This window comes from Oryctolagus cuniculus, chromosome 8 (assembly GCF_964237555.1).
Source record: "Oryctolagus cuniculus chromosome 8, mOryCun1.1, whole genome shotgun sequence".
Classification (NCBI taxonomy): domain Eukaryota; kingdom Metazoa; phylum Chordata; class Mammalia; order Lagomorpha; family Leporidae; genus Oryctolagus; species Oryctolagus cuniculus.
The window spans coordinates 127873091-127896356 of NC_091439.1; the positions used below are offsets into that span (position 1 = coordinate 127873091).

The 23266-nt window shown below is 39.5% G+C and overlaps 1 protein-coding gene across 6 annotated transcripts in view; it reads right to left on the bottom strand.

The window, feature by feature from the left end:
* Positions 1 to 9601: 9601 nt before the first annotated feature.
* The window catches only part of LOC100344368 (SPARC (osteonectin), cwcv and kazal like domains proteoglycan 3), a 484325-nt gene continuing 470660 nt past the window's right edge, over positions 9602 to 23266 (bottom strand). For all 6 annotated transcript variants that reach the window (XM_070048215.1, XM_070048217.1, XM_070048219.1 and 3 more), the window contains 3 exons: positions 17971 to 18033; positions 13641 to 13778; positions 9602 to 11281 (listed from right to left, as the gene is read on the bottom strand). In XM_070048215.1, coding sequence (XP_069904316.1) covers positions 11112 to 11281; positions 13641 to 13778; positions 17971 to 18033 — 371 coding nt within the window. In that variant the 3' untranslated portion in view covers positions 9602 to 11111. The remainder of the gene's footprint in view (positions 11282 to 13640; positions 13779 to 17970; positions 18034 to 23266) is intronic.

A 23266-nucleotide genomic window follows, 5' to 3' on the forward strand; every position in this document is an offset into this window, starting at 1 on the left:
ATAAAAAATTCTCTATTTATTTGAAAGGCAGAGAGTGAAAGAGAGGGATAACCCAGCATTTTGTCTATACAACTTTGTCTGTTTGATATCTGTGATCCTCTGCCACCTGCCCCATCTCCCACTGTTATTTATTTATTTATTTATGAGAATCTCTTACATCTCAATCGCATAGAAGAGCTGATCACACTCTCGTATTATGGTTGCACAATAGTTGAGGCAGAACCAATGAAAGCCACATTTCCCTGGCGTAAGTTTCAGCAATCTCATGGTAAAACCAATCAGTGTTAATTCCAGTTTCTTAGAATTTTGGTGGGGGGTCAGGGAGGAGACCTCTCTTACTGGATTGGCTATTAAGGTAACACGAGGGTTACCCAGACCTTCTGATGCCATTTCTGCAACAACACAAAATGGCCTTGAATTAGCAGAAAGCACATAGAAGGAAAAACAAAGTGAAGGAGAGAGAAATAGTGGTTTAGAAGACACTAAATATTTACATTAAACTGGGCCCATTATACTGCATACCCTGGACTTCTACTTGTAAGAAGGCAATAAATTGGGGCCAGCACAGTGGCGCAGCAGGTTAAAGCCCTGGCCTGAAGTGCCAGCATCTCATATGGTGCCTGTTAGAGTCCTGGCTGCTCCACTTCCGATCCAGCTCTCTGCTGTGGCCTGGGAAAGCAGTAGAGGATGGCCCAAGTCCTTGGGCCCTGCACCCATGTGGGAGACCCAGAAGAAGCTCCTGGTTTCTGGCTTCGGATTGGCACAGCTCCAGTCATTGTGACCAGTTGGGGAGTGAACCAGCAGATGGAAGACCTCTCTCTCTGCCTCTACCTCTCTCTGTAACTCTTTCAAATAAATAAAATATATCTTTAAAAAAAAGGCAATAATTTCTTTTTGCTCAGTTTTTTTCTTTCTCTTGTAGTTTGTTTCATTTCTTTCACTTGAGGCCTAAAGAATCAGATTAATATTCTTTCTGACATTATCTTGGCCACTGTATGATTCTCTAGTCATGTGAGAATCATGTATGCTAAAACCTGATATTTACTTGAACTAATGGTTTGATTTAGTTGAATTTCCATTCATCAGGTTTCAAAGGCTAAGGGAATGTTCCTGTAACAGTTAAGCCGATTCTATTCCACGAACTACATAATGAATGAAGCATGTCACAGATGTCAAGAGCGGCTGAATCATGCATGTGGGGTTGACGATGGACAGTTCCCATGAAATAGCAATGGGATGTGTTAGAGTTCATCAAAACACTTCAGAGTAGACCTCATTCCTGTGATCCATAAGTAGTTAGTGCCATATTTGTGACCATTAGTACTGCTTATTTTTTAAAAGCCATTTGCATTTTTGGAAAAAAATCTTTTCATGTAACTTCTCCAAACCTGAAGTATGAAAGCAGCTCCTAGCAATGACCAGACATGACATTTTATAACCGGTTTTTAATTCCAAGGCTGTCTCTGCATCACATGTGCCCTGTTGCCACTCCCTCTCCTCCTACCCTCTCCTCTGCGGCCCTTTCTGCAGTTTGACAATCTCATTGTCTAACACTTTTTCAGTATTAGCTCTGGCAGGCGGTTGTCCATTGCTAGAATTAAAGAAAAGTAAGCTAGTTCATTTCCAAGAGACTGATGATAAATGACTGACAGCAAATGACAGTAAACTTCAATACAGTGAGTTCCATGAGAGAAGTTAGAAGTTACAATGGAAATACGGGCCAGGAGCAAGCTCACTGTGTCTGACAAGGGAGGTGGTTCTTGGGAAAGACATTGTAGCTCACATGAGGCATAAGCTGAGGCTGGATCTTTTATTGCTTGAAACTTTTCTCTTTTTCTGCTATATAGGAATGCCATCTTTCCTAAGAAAATGAATTAAGTAACATTTTTCACAACTCGAGAAAGAGCCAAGTGTTCTCCATGGAAATGTGCCTCAAAAACATTATTGCCTGCTAGTTAAGAACTTATAGGTTCTAATTAGATATTTTTCTTCATAAAAAAAAAACCAGAAACCAGACAATTCACATAATTACAGTAGGACAATTGTTATGTAGGTTTAGTAGATTGTTTGCCAAGAGTTTTATTTTTAAGAATTTATGTGTGATTATAAAATAATCACTCAGTATTTTACTGTAATACCCAATTACTTACTTCCTCATTAACTTCATAAAGAAGTTCACTTGGAACTCAATTATATTGCAGCATATATTTTTATGTTGAAACAGGTGCTAATGCTTGGACTGCAAACTCAGTCTGTCAAAAAGGAAACTTCCTCCTACAGTCAGAAATTAATGTGCTTGTGTGGCAGCAGTAATTCATTTACAGCCTTTACACGCAAGGAAGTCATCGTTACAATGGCCTAGCAATGCCTTTTAAACAATTATTAAGAGACACTATATTTGTAACTGGGTACTACAGTGAGAGCAGGCTATATCTATTATACAAATTTAATTTTTGTTTTTGGCTTCATTATTTGTCATTTTCCCCCTTCGTCATGAAGAATTAAAATAGAGACTGTAGTATGTACAAATGTTTGACAGATCTTCCTTACAACGTATCTTAGGACTGCGTTTCAAATGCGCAGCTCTTTGAATAGGACAATCAAAGCCCACGGCTAATATTAATCTACCCGAGGCAATTCATGGGCAGAGAGAGGTTGTTCTGGCTGACAAAACATGGCAATGTCTTTATGGGCATTCAAGTGACTCAGGTGGCAGCCACCCTGGGAAGAATTCAATGGAGCTGCTGTATCAAGTGTGTCTTCATCTTGCAAGATCTTGGACCACATTTTGGCATTGCTGTTCCCATAATCACAGTGGAGAATGTGTTATTACCAAGCTAAAACCAGTCATGAAGTTACTTCCCATTAGAGATAATTATAAACACAACTAGACACCACTGGCAGTAGTTTGGGACCCATTGAACATTTGCCAAGGTTTTCTTGACACCCTGTAGTTTGCAATTGTCTTTACCAAATGGGGTAAAAATACAAGTGAGAATTCCTCTCAAACCAGAGAAAGAGAAGAGAGCTCTGAGAAAGCTATTTTGGGGGTGGCGTTGTGGTGCAGCAGGGTAAGCTGCCATCTGCAGTGCCAGCATCCCATATGGGCATCGGTTCGAGTCCCAGCTGCTCCACTTGCGATCCAGATAATGAGTCAGGAAAAGCAGTGGAGGACGGCCCAAGTGCTTGGGCCTCTGAACCCACGTGGGAGACCTGCAGGAAGCTCCTGGCTTCCACCTGGCCCAGCCCTGGCCATTGCAGCCATTTGGGGAGAGAACCAGCAGGTAGAAGATCTCACTCTCTCTCCCACCCCTACTCTCTCTGTAACTCTGCCTTTTAAATAATCTTTTTTAAAAGAAGGTATTTTGGATGGTGAGTGTATTGTTAGGTTCCTTTCCTTACAATGTCAGCTGCTTATTCTCATCTATGTGGAAGTAAGAATGATTCAAGTTAAACATGCTGGTATGACCCTGGAATACTTTAAATGTGTTAAGTGTCAAGCATCTATAGTAATTAATGTACAACATACTTAGCTTCATTAATTCTCTTGTTTCTTCACACACTAAATTGGCAGGATGCAGTCTTATTTCAAACAGGGGTCCTTCTGGGACTAGAGGGGGCGGACATTGGCCTGGTGGTTAGCACATTGGTTAGGCTGGCGCAATCCGCATCAGAGTACCTGGGTTCTTCCTGACTCTGCATCCTGCTTCCAGCTTCCTGCTATTGCAGGCCCTGGGAGGCAGCAGTGATGCCTCCCACCTGGGAAACCTGGATGGAGCTCCTAGTTCCCAGCTTGGCCACTCCCCAGCCCCTCATGGCCCTTGTAGGCATTTGGGGAGTGAACCGGTGGATGAGGGCTCTCCTTTTCCCTCTCCCTGCCTCTCCATCTGCCCCTTAAGTAAATTAAAAAAATTAGGGGCCAGCGCTGTGGCTTAGTGGGTAAAGCCGCCACCTGCAGTGCTGGCATCCCATGGGGTGCCGGTTCTGGTCCCAGCTGCTCCACTTCTGATCTAGCTCTCTGCTATGGCCTGGGAAAGCAGTAGAAGATGACTTGGGCCCTTGCATCCGTGTGGGAGACCTGGAAGGTGCTCCTGGCTCCTGGCTTTAGATCAGTGCAGCTCCAGCTGTTCTGGCCAATTAGGGAGTGAACCAGCGGATGGGAGACCTCTCTCTTGGCCTCTCCTTCTCTCTCTGTGTAACTCTGCCTTTCAAATAAATAAATAAATTAACTCTTAAAAAATTAAAAATATAAGAAAATTCACACACACACACACACACACACACACGGAAACATATTCAACTAATCACAAATTTAGAAACTAAACTACATTGACATAGACTGGCACTGTTCCTGTAATTGTGAAGTTGAAATCAAATGTACACTTCAGTGGACAAGTCCGTGGTCTTCTAGACACACAAAGCTTTCTGGACCACTCCTAAAAAAAGATGTTTTTGTCCAAATTTAATATGCATATGACTTATTCTGCGGTATCTTTGTTTTATAAGGAGAAAGTTATGCCAATATTGGAGATTTCTATTTGTAGTTTTCTGACAAAGCTATCTAATTGGGCATTCTCCACCATCTTTTGTCAGTCCTTTTCCAGGTCATCAAGTTAGCCCTGAAAAAGTATCTGTTGTTCTGGATAAAAATGACAAGAACATGGAACAAATTATCCTAAAAGGGAAAATGTCAAATATTTACATGTCAGAGCAGGAAGACCGCATCTGGCTCAATTAAAGTGACAAGGAGTTCACTGATCATGTCATGTCCCATTTTTATACTAATGCTACTCCTATGATAAAGGTTTGCTAGAGAAATGCAAAATCACTCATATTACCTGGTTATGCTCTAATGGATAAAGTCAAACTGCCCTCTCTCTAATGCTCAGCCCCTCTCCTTTTTCCTCTGCCTCCCCAACAAATGCTAAATTATTTTAAAATTCTAAGTAATGCTCTTCACAAACTTATTTAAGCTAATAAATTTAAAATGACATCTTGATGTAACCTCTGTTAAACACTAAAACAGATTTATATAGTATTTAATTATTATTTATATTTCAACTCTAGCATTTAAGAAATCATATCCCCAGAGGGTCCAAAAACAATAATGAAATTTGGCAATATTTAATATCCTGATTAAAAAGACACATTGAAAGTAACAATTATGGGAAATCTATATTAAGAAATTTCCATGACTAGCCAATCTTTCGGATGAGCCATCTTAAAACTGTGGCTAATCAATGTTTTGAAAAGGTTAGCTCTTAAATAGAAAGTACATTTTAAGAGAGAACCTCTTTAAGAGACCAAAAGAAAGTATTGGGCCATACTGAGTGGGGGCCATCTGTGCGTTAGTTTCTAAATTGATGTCTCTGGTGACCTTCAAAACTCACCTAACATCTCTGGACTAGAGGTTTGCTAGTACAAGAATAGATTCTATGTTCCTGTGTTAACACAAAAATAGGATGGATACAAAAATAGACGCTAGTATGTTGATTTCACGTTTCTTCTTTCCCTTCTTGATATTAATTATTTAGGGCTTAAGTAGCCACTCTTTTAAGTGCAATTACACATAGTAAAATTTGTAAGTCAAATACACAACTATATAAGGTGAGAATTAATATGATATCTATTTCCTTGATGAGAAAACTGAGTTAGAGATGTTCGCTAACTTACCAAAGGTCACACAGCTTCCGAGTGGCAGAGGCAAAGTCAACGGTTTACCCAGTGTTATAATATGTACCAGATAATGTTCAGAAATCTTTTGCATTTCCTGTATGGCTATACACAAGTATGTTTCATTAAGCAACTAAATTCATTTATTAACACTGTGCTGCATGCACTTCAGTGGGATTTGAAACAGCCTTCAAGGCATGTTTGTGAAGGGCAGTATTGGGATGCCCACATCCCATACTGAAGGGCCTTGGTTCAAGTCCTGGCTCCACCCCCAATCCCAGCTTCCTGCTAACATGCACTCTGGGCAGCAGGCGCACAGCACAGGTAGCTAGGTTTCTGCCACCCACATCAAGAACCAGCACTGAGTTCTGGGCTCACTGCTTCAGCCTGGCCCAGCCCTGGATGCTATAGATATTTGTGGACTGAGCCAGGAATCTCCACTCCTTCCAACAAATAAAATAGACTTTATGAAAGAAAAAAAGGTATATGTTACATATAATATTAAAACATTCATGTATATAACCGTGGCCAATTTGTACATGGAATTAGGATGACATGGAGAATGGACCCGAGGAACTAGAGGGAGGATTCAGGTTGAAACCATCACATTGTCACTATTTAAATCCAACAACCTATGAACTCACAGTCAAGAGCCCTGTCCTGCCCTGTCAAGCACCACACATCGTTTCAGCTGTCAGGTGCCCAGAACTATTTACAGGGCACGAACCTGAGAAGAAAAATGAGTGACATCCCATATGCCCAGGGAAGAGAAAGAGACTGGCCGTGGTGAACAGTGACTTCTATGACTCTTTCATTGCTCATATAAGAAAATCCACACCCAACTCTTAGTTCAGTGGATGAATTTAATTTACATAGCATTTAAAGCATGTTATTATACCTGGGCCATGTGCACAAACACTAGCCTCATTTATGTTGAAACCTGCCAATTCAAAAACCAACCAGCTAAGATACTTGGATTTAGAATTATTTTTCATTTAGTAAAGTGATTTTGCTATGTCACGCTCCCACAACTAACAAAAATAATTATCGATCTTGTATTTATTACATTCCAGACACCTCATGTTAATCCATTCTATGCTTATGCTGACCCTGTGACAGAACCACACTTTTTGATATTCACTTAGTATAGGGTAAAACAGATCATCTGTTTGGGTGAATGCAAATGAAGCTATGAAAAGAGAAGAAAGTTATGACAAAGTTATGAAAACTTTAGTAAGATAGCAGCTGCTAACCTATTTTTCAGGCTTGAAAGCCAAAAGCTAACATTTAGTGGACACTTACTATATGATGCACACAGTACTCATGCTTTAAATCTGCAATGCAGGGAGCCATCACACAACTCTAGGATAAGTACATTAAGCCACAGTTAGATGAGAAAGGTTAAGGTATACACACTTAAAACACAGGTATGTGTGCATTTCAGGATCATCATTAACAACATTAACATTAAGTTCCCAGATATATTAAGAAAGAGCTGGATTTGGGAGTGATGAGGCAATGGTTGACACAATACTGTAGACCCATTCACAATGCTCTAGAACCACTCTTTTTTTTTTTTTTTTTTACAGGCAGAGTGGACAGTGAGAGAGAGAGACAGAGAGAAAGGTCTTCCTTTGCCGTTGGTTCACCCTCCAATGGTCGCCGCGGCCAGCGCACCGCGCTGATCAGATGGCAGGAGCCAGGTACTTATCCTGGTCTCCTATGGGGTGCAGGGCCCAAGCACCTGGGCCATCCTCCACTGCACTCCCTGGCCACAGCAGAGAGCTGGACTGGAAGAGGGGCAACCGGGACAGAATCCGGCGCCCCGACCGGGACTAGAACCCGGTGTGCCAGCGCTGCAAGGCAGAGGATTAGCCTAGTGAGCCGCGCCGCCAGCCTAGAACCACTCTTAACAAACCATCAGTGAGCCAGAGATCCATGATGATGAGTTACATGTCTTTAGCTTCCTAGAAAATGAAAATGCTGTAAAAGTATACATAGAGGATAAAGTGCTCTGAGCAGTTCTGTTGATTAAGACAGCCTTACTGTATTGGTAGGAATACTTAATTTGCCTCTGACCCCATATCATTTTGATTACTATTGACATGCTGTATGTATTTTAAACAGCTAGTTCCCCCAAATACATTATGCAACATTTAAAAACTGCCATGCTGGATATTCAAAACAGGGCCACATTCACAAACCTATAAACCAGATTTGTGATAGGGACATTTAATGTTGTGTTTGTATGTTTCTACTTTTTTCCTCCAATGTTTAATTGGCTGTATCATGTCATTTTTGGCTCATGTGTGTGCTTCCCAAATAACAATAGAGAAATTAAGCTAAAATTTATAATTGTTAGTTTGATTTCATGTTTGCAAACCAGAATTCCACTTAAGGTAGAACAAAATGTTAGGGTGGCTGAATTCTTTTTAATAAAAATGCTCTTTCAAGATTTTGGGTTTGTATTAAGGACTCTCATTGGAGATCAACACAGCTTGTTCTTCATGTAAATCAAATCTAGGAAATACTTGTTTGATATATTCCACTGCAAAGTAGAGCTACCTTGTGCTACAGGCTAGAAATAAATTTATTGCCTGTCTTCCCCACAGGAATATTAGCTTCATGAGCATTTTGTTCACTGATGAAATCTCTAGTGCCAAGAATAATGACAGGCTTACTGTAGATACACAATATTCATATTTTTGAAAACAATGTTGAAGTTGCATTAATTAAATGATGATTAAAGACCTACCACATAAATCCTATACACAAACCATTTAAATGAAGTTTAATAATGCAAATAATTTCAATTTTATATTTGATGTTCAAATATTTGCTCTCCTGAGGCTTTGAAAGGTGAAACTTAAAAAAAGGATTGAATTTCAAGACTGCTATATTTGTTACTTTAGTTTCATTTGCTAAACCATATACCATTGTTTTATGTTTTCCTAACCAATTCACACTTTGTGATTTCTATAAAATTGTTAAATAAATAAGGCTATCCAATCACTGTCCAAAATACCGTTGTTAAAGAAATGTGGTTGGGGGGCCAGCGCCATGGCTCACTTGGTTACTCCTTTGCCTGCAGCGCAGGCATCCCATATGGGCGCAAGATTCTGTCCTGGTTGCTCCTCTTCCAGTCCAGCTCTCTGCTGTGGCCCAGGAGTGCAGTGGAGGATGGCCCAAGTGCTTGGGCCCCTGTACCTGCATGGGAGACCAGGAGGAAGCACCTGGCTCCCGGCTTCGGATCTGCACAGCGCGCCGGCCGTAGCGGCCATTTGGGGGATGAACCAACGGAAGGAAGACCTTTCTCTCTGTCTCTCTCTCTCTCTCACTGTCTAACTCTATCTGTAAAATAAATTAAAAAAAATATGTGGCTAAATATGTCAAGTATAATCCAACAAAAGTGATTTACAAATAGCACCCCCTAACCAAAGAAAATCACTTAATTTGTAATACTATCAAATAATATAAGTTAAAACAAAGCTAATAAAACAAAGCATATCTTGTAAAACAACATTCAAGATGTCAAGAACTCTGGTTTTGAAATTCAGAAATATTTTTCCGCTGCTTCTTGATACATTCATTTTAATAATCAAGGAATATACATAAATACTTGGTGCAGTAGCTAAGACACCTCCCAGGTGCAATATATAAGTGTCTTTCAGAATGCCAAATTCCTGTCCAGCTCTGCTTCTTCTATAGCTTCTTGCTAATGTGTACCCAGGGAGGCAGAAGGTGATGGCTCAAGTATGCGGTTTCTTGCCACTCATGTGGAAGACCTGGATTGAGTTCTCTGGTCTCCTGACTTTGGCTTATCCCAGCCCAAGCTGTTGTGGCCATTTAGCTAGTAAACCCAGCAGCAGATTAGGAATCCTTTGTACTGCTATCTATACCCCAGAAAGGCCATAAAGGAACAGTTTGGTTTGGTTACAAGAGTCTTTATTTTGTAAACTATACATAAACAGTAAAAAAGAAAATGCATTATACTTTAAATATTACATAAGGTCAACATTAAAGTTTTTATTCTGTGTAGAAATTAAATGGAAAGAATCCACCAATTTTACTTTCAATGAATCATGAACTGGGAAACCAGCTGACCCATTGTTGAAATTAATGCTATCAATGTGTAACATTCAACAGGTTGTTCCATTTTTATTATGGGCACGAAACCATTGGTCTGATATACTTAAAAGTGATGGTGTGCCAAAATGTCTACACAATTAATTAACATGCTAACTTAAATACAGCAACTAAAGTAACTTTTGCTACAGTTAAATCTTAAGTGTTACTCTACACAAGAATCATAAACAAGTCCACATGGCAATTATGTAACAATAGAAACAAAGGAAAGAGACATATTCCATTTTCTTCATTCCAGCAGCAGTACCTGTATCGGTATTCACTTGTTAATTAGGTGTGCTTAAATATTGCCTAATAGCCTATATTGGTATGCATGCTAAAATCTTTCTATTTCTATTTTTGCAAGGCACCATACAATATGTTCTCTACATTTCAGCACTACTAACAAAATTATAGCATAATTCTGAGATTAAATGCAAATTTGTTTGTAAGGCAGAAAATAAAAGAGAATTAAGATTTTTAAATTTGACCTTAGGGCAAATGACAAACTTTATTTGTGAAAATATGCTTTAAATGAATCTTTCCATTTGTTTTCCTAATTCTGCACCCTACCTTGCTGGTCAGAAATCTAGAAAGGTAAAGAAATCATGCTGTTTAAGCATATTCACAGAACAAAAACAAAACTACATGACATTGCCATCCAAATTAAAATAAAAAGTACAAAAGATAACTTTTTAACTTTCAGATTCCATGGTTTTCCATATTTGCCATTTTGTCTAAACACCCCATCATAACCAAAACAGCCTCATAATTAAGTCTCACAAAGCAAAGGCAATGGAAGGTCCTGCAATCCTCATCTTGTTTTTCTCACCCTGTGCTACCTCCTTCACTTTCCCTGTCTCATTCCATGGTTTGCAAGATGCTACTTTAGAATTGCAATTAAGGATTTTCATTAAATCTCTGGGGGCCCAGGTCACTAACGAGTCATCAGCTTAGAATATATCTCAGAGAAATAACATCTATGATCCCAAGCACGCATTGTCTGTTATTGTTAAGAGAGATTTACAAGGTTTGCTCCGATGAAAAATGTATTGTAATAGCTCTTCATGACTTATTTTGTCTGGGTGGACTCCTTAAGCTCTTCTTTTTTCCTAAGGCATATAAAAACTCAAAGGAAATGATTCTTATTTAAACATAAAGTTCTATGACTTTAGCTGCAATATTTGAGACAATTATACAAAATATATGTGAGGTTTGGAATCATTTTATTTTGGGACAAGAGGGTAAGTCTCAATAGGCTATCGTTTTGTAAATGTTAGAAATGTAGAATTTTTAATCTCGACTGTTATCAATCAAATGTATCCATCACGGTCATCACCATCCTCATCATCATCCCCTTCATCTTCGTCATCATCTTCAATTTCATCCTTGTCATTCATGATGTCATCTTCATCATCCTCATCGTCAGTCCACTCATGGAAATCGCCACTCGCAAAATCTCCGGAGATCTCAAAATCCATAGCTTTAAAACAGTAAACATTACTTTTATTCGCCTGAGCTACGGGATAACTTCTGAGAAATGCAAAATTCTGATGAAAATGGAAGAAATTAGTGCAATTCTAATTTGTGCTGCAGTTTAATTAATGAAGATAAGGAAAGACACACACCATAAAACACTCTTACAGTAAAACTCTATGGTTTGTTAAAACCGAGGTGCTAAAACTCAGAGTAATCCCTGAATCTGTGCTGTTTGACATTTCCTGCAAAGTAATACTGGCATCAGCCTCATTTTTAGTCTCAAAAAGCATTTAACATTTCTCCTACAAGTGTGGTGAGTAGGATGATGCACTACCCAATCCCTCCTTCCCCTGCCCCCACCAAAAAAAAAAAAAAAAAAAAAAAAAAAGCTCACTTTCTAATCCCTGGAATCCATGAGAATGCTACCTGACGTTCAAAGGGCCTTTGCAAGTGGGAATAAAGTACTTTGAAACAGGGAAATGATCCTTAGTTATCTGGGTGGGGCTGTAGTTTCAACTGGATTGTTAAAACCAAACAACCCCTTGTAGACAGATTCGGAGGGAAATAGGATGGCAGACAAATGGTCAGTGAGGTGCAAGTTGTTGGTTTGAAGTTGGAGGGGAGGCCCCTGAGTGTGCACACCCCTTACTCTAGACGGCTGAGAAGGTGGGGAGACAGATTTTGTTCTTGAGCCCACAAAAAGGAGCGTACCACTCTGAGATCCTGATGGTAAGCTTATGGATATCTGAATGAGACTTCTGGCATACAGAACTGCTGGGATGATACATTTTGTTGCTGAAGCAACCAAGTTAGCAAGAATTTGTTACTGCAGCAATAGAAAATGAATGACTAGTTAATAGTTTTAAAAATGTATTAAAATTAGTTGTGAATATTTATGCACATAATAATGCACATGAATCTTGACAAGTGTTTACTTTTCAAGTCCTCATATGCTCATGTGTTTGTTTTCTAGTAGTTCTAATATTTTAATGTTATTATTTGGCAGCTAATTACAACAGATTCTAACAACATAATTGAATATTTTTAAAGTGTTTGATCACGTAAAACAACTCACTGAAATTTCCATCTTACGTGAACAAATTTTTTTTTTGTTACCCAACTTTTATTTTCTTAATGGCAACATGAAAAGAAAATCCAGAAAGCCAAGTCCATGTTTCCCAAGCCATTTCCTTGTTCACTTATTTGACTCCACTCCACAGAATTTTCTTCACCAAGATACAAAAATCAAAACTTTTTTCCCATCACTGGTATCACTGGTAATTGAAGTCATCAACAATGCAACTGCCTTAAACAACATCTTGCAAAGACATGTTCTCTACATCTTAAAGTGGCGTGAGCAACCATTGAATATTATTTTCTTCCTCCTTAAACCCGATCACATTGATCAGACCAGAAAACCAAAACAAAGCTACCAAAAAATTATATAATCAATAAATGTACAAGAGGAATTGAAGCAGTAAATGAGAGCACTTGTTATTATTTACCATTTGTCTTTTCCTAAATAATGTTGGTCTGTCAGTTAAAAAAATTATATAAAGGAAGCACCTAAGATGCATGACTAAGCACTTTGTTTTCATTTATGATCGTTCGTGTTAGTTGAAACACAATCCATTATCCCCTGCTGTTTGCGTGTGTGTGAACATGTCTGAACCACTAACTGGTTTGGGTAGTGAAAATTTTTTCACAATAAAAACAAAAATACTGATATGAAACCTGCAATCTGGAAGAATGGTTTCTGAAGCATGAAAGTTAACACATTTTAAAGCATTAAAATGCATGGATATGATGCTTGACTTAATTATTACAGTATTTTAGGTATACATATAATGCATGTTCATAAAAATAATTTGAATATTGATTATAATCACTCTTTAAACAAGCTACATTTTCCTCACTCAAACAGAAGGAAAATGGCTCATATAGCTGCAATGAAAGAAATTTTACTTCAAAAAAGTCTACTTCTCTTCACTTAGAAAAATCATCTACTCCCTCTTGGCCCCTTTCAGAAAGAGAGTTACAGACAATAGGGAGTCATCTGGGGTCAGAGCACACATTAGAGTTCACTGACCTGGAGAATGAATGAAAATAACCTGCCTAACCTGAGTAGGAAAGAGGAACTATGTAACAGCTGTCTGCATTTAAAGTCGGAAAAGGAACCCACCTGTAATTATCCTCCTGTATCTAAATTATATATCCTATATATTACCCCTACACGTTTCTCACCTGCAAGGAGTATTTTTATCACTCCTCCTATCCCTACATATTCTGTGATCTTTGCATATGGTAGATTCTTATACTTCATCCTGTGCTTGGAAAATCATTAAATAGCAAACACTTCTTACCGCAATTTGCAACACCATTTGTTCTGGATCCCATGACTTCATTTCCATATCTGTCCACACACCAGCACTGCCCGACACTCCCGTGGCACTGTGTTGGCTTGTAGTAACCATCTTCATCACACAGTGGGATGTACTGTCCTGTGAAACACACAACACACACACAAACACACGCATATATTTTTATGAGTAAGTCATACTGCCTTTTAAAAAATGAGTGATTGATTGGCTCACTGGCTGATTTTTTTTTTTTTTTTTGAGTGGGAGAGAGACAGAGTGAGCTTCTATTCTTTTGTTTACTACTCATATACCTGCAATAGCTGGGACGGATCCAGGCAAAGGCTGTGAGCCAGGAATGTAAGCCAGGTCTCCCACGTGGGCAGGAACTCAACTACCAAAGCCATCAACGGCTGCTTCCCAGAATGCCCACTAGCAGGAAGCTGGAATCAGGAGTGGAGCTGGGAATCAAAGCTAGGTACTGCAATAGGAGGCCAAGTGGCATCTTAGCTACAACACCAAATGCACACTCTTGTGCTGCTTTTTGATAAGGTCTCATTATAGTATAGTCAAGACATACGGAGATGGAGCGCCCACCATACTCCAGGCTTTGCACAAGAAATACCTGCAGGAGGAGGCCTTTGCTGTCCTGGAGCTAGCATTGCTGAGACAACCTGCTGACATTTCATTAACCCATCTCCTTGTCAAGAAAATCACTACCTTCCTGTTTCTCACTGTGAAAGGGTAGTGCTTCCTGACATACAACTAAATCTTGTGATGGTCATGTGTCGCTCCCCCTCTTTGCGGAGGAACGACACAGGACCCTGCGCTGTTCTTTTGTCTGCTCGGCCCTCCCCGGGTTTGCTGCTGGTTCTTCCCGGGTTGGCTACCGTCCCTTCCACCTCCATGGAAGGGCGGTTCCCCCTGCCACTTTCCCCACTTCCGCAGGGGAGCGGCACACCGCCGGCCGGCTCTCTCGGGGGCTGCTCAGGTGTTCCTTCAGATAGATGTTCCTGGTGCATGTTGTCTCTCTCCTCCTTTATAGTCCTCTTCTGCCAATCCCAACTCTGCTACCCACACGCCGAGTACGCTGCTCTCCTCCAATCAGGAGCAGGATCAGCTCCTGCAGCTCAGTCAATCAAATTGGTGAGAGGCAGCTGTATAGAAGTTGTTACTCCCTTCTCAGCGCCATATTGTGGGAGAGCAGATGCATAGAATAAGTCTTAATTCCAGTAACAGTCTAGTCCGAGTTGCTTCCCACAGTCATGTTACACCACGCCCTCTGCTTAGCCAGCACACAGGCCCTTCCCCATCTCATCACTGCCACCTTTTATTTCATTACCCCACATCTCACACTCGTGTCCCAAGCTCTTTCCACATCAAGGTCCTCATTTCTGTGTTTCCATGCAGCTTCATTTCTACCTACACTGTTGATCTCACTGGGAACCCCTCTCCTCAGCTCCCTTCTCCATGGGAAGATGACTGTAATATGATGTCCCCACCAGGAAGCCCTCTCTTAAGCTGGAAAATTTATGATGATGTATCATGCTTTCTCTCTCTCTCTCATCTCTCTTTTGCCCGCTCCCTCCTTCTCTCTCTCGTTCTCATTCTCGCTCTCACTCTATTGTCATTGCGTATCTTATCACAGGTCTGGTAGGTTTTGTCTGGATATATTTAGGTTCTTCATGCTTTTACTTGTTATAACAACAGCTCTTAAGCACACAGTCTAGCAGGGATTGTGGGAAAGCTAGACATTTATTTTCGTAACTACAGTATCTAACATATTATATGGCATACTGTTGATGAAAAATGTTTAATGAGTGATTTAGAAGTGAAGTCACATTCTTCAGCCAACACTAACACTAGAATATTGGCTCTCAGAGGTTGGAAAGTTTTCTTGTGTTTATCTTATCATTTTTATCTGTGGCCAGAAATATTATAGTTATTTTATGAATGATGGGGCTGGCACTGTGGCACAGCAGGTTAAGTCATTGTCTGCAGTGCCAGCATCCCTAATGGATACTGGTTCAAGTCCCCACTGCTCCGTTTCTGATCAAGTGTCTTGCTAGTGCACGTGGGAAGGCAGCAGGGGATGGCCCACATGTGAGGGCCCCCGCACTCAGGTGCGAGACCCAGAGAAGCTCCTGGCTCCTGGCTTCGGCCTCACCCAGCCCTGGCCACTGGAGTGAATCAGCAGATGCACGGTCTCTCTCCTCTGTCTCTGTCTCTTCCCCCTTTCTGTACCTCTGACTTTCAAATCAATCAATCAATCTTTTAAAAAAAGATGAAAGAAAAAATAACTGAATAAATAGATGAAATATGAAGCTCATTCGTTTCATAAACATATGAGGAGATCATAGTATTACTCTTGCAAAAAACTTCAAAATTCTGGCACAGATAATGCGATTTAATCTAAAACTTAGAATTCATTTGAATGCTGTTTGGTGAACAGAGTATCACCAATAATAACCTGAGAACATAAACTTTCTTTCTTTCTTTCTTTTTTTTTTTTTTTTTTGACAGGCAGAGTGGACAGTGAGAGAGAGAGAGACAGAGAGAAAGGTCTTCCTTTACCGTTGGTTCACCCTCCAATGGTCGCCGCGGCCAGCGCACTGCGCTGATCCTATGGCAGGAGCCAGGTACTTCTCCTGGTCTCCCGTGGGGTGCAGGGCCCAAGCACCTGGGCCATCCTCCACTGCACTCCCTGGCCACAGCAGAGAGCTGGACTGGAAGAGGGGCAACCGGGACAGAATCTGGCGCCCCGACCAGGACTAGAACCTGGTGTGCCGGCACTGCAAGGCGGAGGATTAGCCTAGTGAGCTGCGGCGCCGGCCAGAGAACGTAAACTTTCTGATATCAACTTCCTAAAACATTATCACAGCGTATTTGACACCAAAATGCTATGATACATAGTATGTCCACGTAATTCTGCCTAGTGGCAGTGCAATATGGAAGGGAGAGAGAACACCGCAAAGAATGTTGCCAGAACTATAGACATCAACCAATACTGAGCCGTAAACTGGAACACAGGACAACCTTCACTTCAATCCCAATTGGGTCCTAAGTTTTTCTTTTTTATTTGTAGGTTTAAACAACCAAAGTAGATTTTATTTTAGTAAAAAAGAATAACACACTTTCAGTTGAACTGAAAAAGTTTCCCCATTGTATATGACTAAACTTTGATTTGCAGAAAGAAACTATGTAAGAATGGAACATTTACACTGGGAGCTGTAATAGCTCATGTATCTTATAACAGAGTCAAGGGTAAATTGGAGCTTTTATCACAAAAATTCCTTATTATAATGCGTTAAGCTTTTTCATTTTGTACAATGTGCATTAAACTAAGAATTTAAATGGATATGAAATATCTTTTAATCAAAACATACTATATAATATAACACAGATTAATCATATCAAGAAATACGATAAAGTCATGTGCCCCTAAAAAAGTACATTAAGATTCATGGAAAGAAACATCATACATGGGAAGTCCTGCTTTGATCCTACCATAGAGAGAGAACACCACTGGCAAAACTGGTGAAATCCAAATAAAGTCTGAGGCCTAGTGAGTAGGATTATAGTAAGGTGAATTCTCAGGGGATTTTACAAATGCATGATGATTTTTGTACATGCAAAGTGTTATCGTTAGGGGAAGCTTGGTGAAGAATGTATGAAAATGACATACTATCATTGCAGCCTTTTAAGAATTTAATTTTTCCTAAGAAGAGTTCATTTAAAAGTTGCATGTGCACAAGCATAAACAATTATCAGGGGTAATAGTATATAATCTACTTATAGCCAGACATGTAAACATGCCAGACTTTGGGTGAAATTTGAAATTATCAGTCTTTCACTTATAATCTCTATCTATCCACCTGATTACATATCTAAAAGTAGATGAAAATACTAATAAAAACATTTAGAATTTGTTTAAATTTGGAAGTATGTACAGAATTGTTTCATCCCACGTATACAAGTACTTGCTTTGACCATCATATATATATTTGCACATTTTTGCTATCAATTCTTAAATTGTTAGCCATGGAAATAAAATTAAAGTTTCTGCTGATGTTTTCACTTTAGCGTTGCTCCAATCATTTTTTTACTTAATAACTTTCAAAATGAACATTATATTAGGGTAATAAAACAGACATAATATCTTTCAATAGGTAAGATAATAAAAGTAAGTTTAATGGCTTGCAGAAAGTTCATAAATTTTGTTGCTGAAATTTAGTACAGTCTATCTTTGTTGGATTAATATTGATTTTATGTTGTTGTTTCCCTGGGGTTATTTATGTAAGCAATAAACCTTTCAGAAGAGTGATCTATTACTCACCTAGGAGCTTCTTTACCCCTTGCCGCTTCTGAATACTGCTCAGCTCCGTCTGGCAGGGTGGGTCTGCAATGACATGGAAACGTTACCTCAAGGATTATGGGTAAGCAAGGAGAGAGGCATTTCTAGGTTACCAAAGGTCAGTGTGTCTTTGCATGCCTGTGGAAGACACAGATTTCCTAATGGTTGGATTATCCATGAAGCCACATTTAGATAGAAACAGATAGATGATAGATAAATCTGTGCGTCTATTGTCTATCATATCTATCTGTCATCTGTCGTCATCATCATCTATCCATAGAGAGAGAAACCTTCATCATCTATCTATCTAGAGAGAAAATTTCCTAAGTATTATCAGTAGTAGGTTACCTTGGTTTTTCTCAGAATGAATGAATTAGGTAAAATATAGAAATGATACATAATATAGATTGAAAAATGCTTATTCACTTTCAAAATATCATTCAACTTAGCAATGGGAATCCACCCAATGAGCTGCTGTCCAGGAAACTGTTTTCCCCCCTCACTCAAAGTAGCTTGATGATACAGAGAAATAGCTCCACACTACAAAAGTAATCTGCGAAAAAATGTAATGCTTCTAAGAAAAAGACAAAAGCAAAACAAAACAAAACTTAATGCTTCTTTCTTTTTATTTTATTTTATTTATTTATTTTTGACAGGCAGAGTGGACAGTGAGAGAGAGAGACAGAGAGAGAGAAAGGTCTTCCTTCTGTTGGTTCACCCCCCAAATGATCGCCACGGCAGGCGCGCTGCGCTGATCCGATGGCAGGAGCCAGGTGCTTCTCCTGGTCTCCCATGGGGTGCAGGGCCCAAGCACTTGGGCCATCCTCCACTGCACTCCCTGGCCACAGCAGAGATCTGGCCTGGAAGAGGGGCAACCGGGACAGAATCCGGCGCCCTGACCGGGACTAGAACCCGGTGTGCCGGAGGATTAGCCTATTGAGCTGCAGCGCTGGCCAATGCTTCTTTCAGATGATGTCAGAGATCCTATTACAAATAGAGTGTCATATAAGGTTAGAAGACCTTGGTGACCAACAGGGAAGATCTGAGCTGAAATGTCAAATTATTACTACGAAAGCAGCTTTATATTAGTTGATATGGGCTAGTTACTGCACAGTGGCGGCATTATTTCTTATATTTCACCAGTTGAACATCCAGGTAAATTTATCTTTAACTTTTGATTAGAACCTCAATGAATAACCTAGTGTCTAGTACCTCCAGCTGGGTTTAAGGGAACATTTTTAAGATTTGAGGAGAGTCGGCACCGCGGCTCAATAGGCTAATCATCCGCCTTGTGGCGCTGGCACACCGGGTTCTAGTCCCGGTTGGGGCACCGGATTCTGTCACGGTAGCCCCTCTTCCAGGCCAGCTCTCTGCTGTGGCCTGGGAGTGCAGTGGAGGATGGCCCAAGTGCTTGGGTCCTGCACCCCATGGGAGACCAGGGTAAGTACCTGGCTCCTGCAATCAGATCAGCGCAGTGTGCTGGCCGCAGCGCGCCGGCTGCAGTGGCCATTGGAGGGTGAACCAAAGGCAAAGGAAGACCTTTCTCTCTCACTGTCCATTCTGCCTGTCAAAAAAAAAAAAAAGATTTGAGGAGAAACCATGGATAATTAGGTTGTTCAATCACAGACAATATTTGACTTTGAACTAGATCCTCATTATTTATAGGCCATCACTGTAATTCTGCTCATTAACCCAGATGAAAGGTTAGTAACCCAACAAAATGCTTGAAGATTTTAACACAATAGGTCTGTGGATGTCCAGGTTATGGAACAGGAACAGATTGATATCACAAGGTTTATAGTCCCTACTATCACACAATGTGTTAAGTTTACGGAAAATCCTGATTTATGTACTTATGATTGTATGAATATCATAAATTAGTAAGGTGTGATATTTAATTTAGTCACTGGAATTCATAAAATAATATCAAGGGGAAAATGAAAAAAATGTGGGTTAATCTTCAAGATGTTGTTTTTGCAAATATTTTTCATTGTTCGGTATTCTGGATCGATTGGCACACATTTCTACACTGGGAACTTCCACACACTATCTATATTAAAATCAATCATTTTCAATGCAACAAGAACAATGCAATTTTACTTGCATGTGTGATTTTTCAGCAGAATAGAGTGTCAGGGAAAATCAAGGAGCATCTGTATGTTTGCAATAGTTACACAAATATGAAAATATTTTCCAACGTTTGCAAGTAGTAATTTATAAGGGATCTATTTGTATCAGGTGTCAAAGTAGATGAACAATTCAGAGTGAAAACTGAAAAGAAAGTGGGTTTTATGGAGCTTTGTGAATGAATCTTGAAACTGGCAGAACACAACTACACAGGCTGTGCAACTCCCAAGGACAGCAGAATCCGACTGCAATGTGAATCAGGTCCTGGGTTTTACAGTAGGGCAGCCTCTGACTTCCTTCTAAATCAGTCACTGCTCTGCCCATTCTTTTCAGTGTTTTGTTAGTTGCAGCTCCTGTCACAGAGTGGGTCTACTTGCAAAACTTTACTGAATTTATTTTGTTCATAGGGATTTCAAATATTCACAATACCAACTGCTCACATGTCTTCCATTTGACAGGAAGCACATTGATAAGTAATACATTAATTCTTCAGAACACAGGCTCTGATATGTCCTCCTGCAGATTAAATGTGTAAACTCTGAAGATGTCATCCGTTTTCACTGCATTCCTGGAAAACATTCTGAACAAACTGTCGACGCTGCCCGTAAACAGCACTTCCCCTCACGTTGCACAGTGAGGCTTCCGCATCATTACCTCGCCAATCCTGGCAGTGGAATTAAAATTACCTTGAACCAGACACCAGGGCCCCTTGGGTGAGATCCCAGCTGATTCTGCACGTGCACTGTCATGTGAGCTATCTGAGATAATAAGCTTCCGTCTGTAGCCATATAAAGGGAACAGCAATGCTTTCGCAGGGCCATCTGACACATAAATACTGGAGCTGAATAAATCATAGTTTTCTTGTTCTTTCTAAATGATAATTTTCTTGTTCTTTGACACCTTACACAACAGGATTTAAATGAAATAGGACCTCATAATTGGTTTACTCTTTTTCTAGAGACTTAGACATACTTTATATGGAATTTAGTTATTAACAATGAAGATAACCAAACTTCCCACATCAGTGTTGACCCTACTTATTCTTTCAGGATTACGAAGACTAAAGAGTTCTACCAATTACTGCTGTGTTCATTGTCTCTGTTTAACTGCCATGATTTCAGAAAACTAGCTACAGAAACATGTTTTAATGTATTTTTTTTTTATGTTGGAATACTACAAGTATTTCACTTGCTCAAAATTGTACCGTTTCAGCATCATTTATCAATTTTCCCAATTAACCTTGGTTTTATATTTTTGGAAATTAAAAAAAAAGTTTCCAGCCATATATACCTATAGTCTTGATTGCAATCCTAAGTCAATGTGCATGAGTGTGTATATGGTTCTAATCATAATGAAGTTAAGAAGGGCAGGAAAATAGCTTATTTTATAAGATAAATCATTTAAAATATTTTTAAATTTATAATTATTTTCTCATGAAATCACTAACAATTAAAATAATGCATAAAAGCATAGTAGTGTCATATTCCTACTCTGCTCAGTTATACTGGCAATGCTCTCTAGGATATAAAAGTAAAAAAAAAGTTTGATTAAGAGTATAGCCAAGCTCTCCTAAGCTCTAACAAAGTTGGGTAAACTTTTTTACCTGCTCAGTAATATTTATGCATTTTTTCTACCTTTCACTGAGGCAGGCATTTGGCATGGTGGTTAAGGCACCATTTCAGATGTCTGCCCCCCATATCAACACTTCTGGATTCAAGAACTCAGGCCTTCTGACTCCAGCTTCCTGCTAGCGCACACCCTAGTGGCAGCAGGTGGTGGCCCAAGTGCCAGCTCCTGCAGTGTTGTGGGCTCTTGGGAGTCGAATCAGTAGATGGAAGATCTCTGTGTGTCTCTCTCTCTCTGTCTCTCTCTACCTCTCTCTCTCTGCCTTTCAAATAAATGACTATAAAAATATTTTAGTTTTCTATTTTGTAAGTATTTTTCATACCCATGCTCCCTACCCCCACTCTTCAGCTGAATCCCAGGGGATGCCTGGCAGAAATTAAAAAAAAAAATTAATAATTTATGTTCTATCATGCATTAAATGATCTCAAAGGATGAATCTTCATATGACCATGAACACTGTAACAATTTGGAAGAATGTGGCTTCGTACATGAAGTATGTGTAGAAAAATTTTGCTTTGGGGAATGTTTATTAATTCTAAAAATATAGCTGCAAAATTCAAGAATGTTCTAAGATGAAAGTATTTGTTTCTGTAGATGAAATGTTCAGTTTTCAGAATAGTTTTAACTGTTCATGTACAAACACTGAAAACATGCAATGATAACATTCACAAAAATTATCATGTGACATAATAAGAGATTGCCTGAGTACCAGTCTTTCTATGGGAATTTACTTTAATTGAATACTCTCTATTATTTATTTACATGCATATTTTTCATTAATATCAGAGTATATTTTAGAAATGTTCAATTATCTAGACAGCATGTATTAGTAAAGTCAATAATGTGTGCTTGTGTTTTATATGTGTGTGACTTAAAATATTTTAATACAGAAAATCTATTTAACTTTGTTTAAACTTGTTTTGAATAGTTAAGCTACTATACTTAGCTAACTCTGATGTTGACTCCCCACTAATCAATTCATGCATAATCAATTCATCCCTAACTGATAAACTAGTACTAAATATGAGAAAGTAACTGCCCTGTAAAATGTATTCGATTGCCATAGGAAATACAGTAGTGGGGCCTGTATTTTCACACAGTGGGTTAAATCGCCGCTTGCAATGTCAGGGTTCCCTCTCAGAGAACCATGTTTCCATTCCAGCTCCCTGCTAATGCACCTGGGCAAGCAGCAGAGGATGGCCCAACTGTCACCAGCATGGGAAACCAGGGTGGAGCTCCAGGCCCATGGTATCTGCTGGGCCCAGCCCTGCCCACTGCAGCCATTTGGGCAGTCAACCAGGGGATGGAAGATTCTCTCTCTCTCTTTCTCTCTCTATCTTCCTCTCTCTCTCTTTCTCTTTCTCTCTCTTTCACTCTTTCTCCCTCCCTCCCTCCCTCCCTCCCTCCCTCCCTCCCTCCCCACCTTCTCTTTATTTCACTTTGTTTTTCAAATAAATAAATAAAGAATAATAAAAAAGACTAACATACAAAATATTTTGTTCACACTCTTGGTTAATAATTTGAA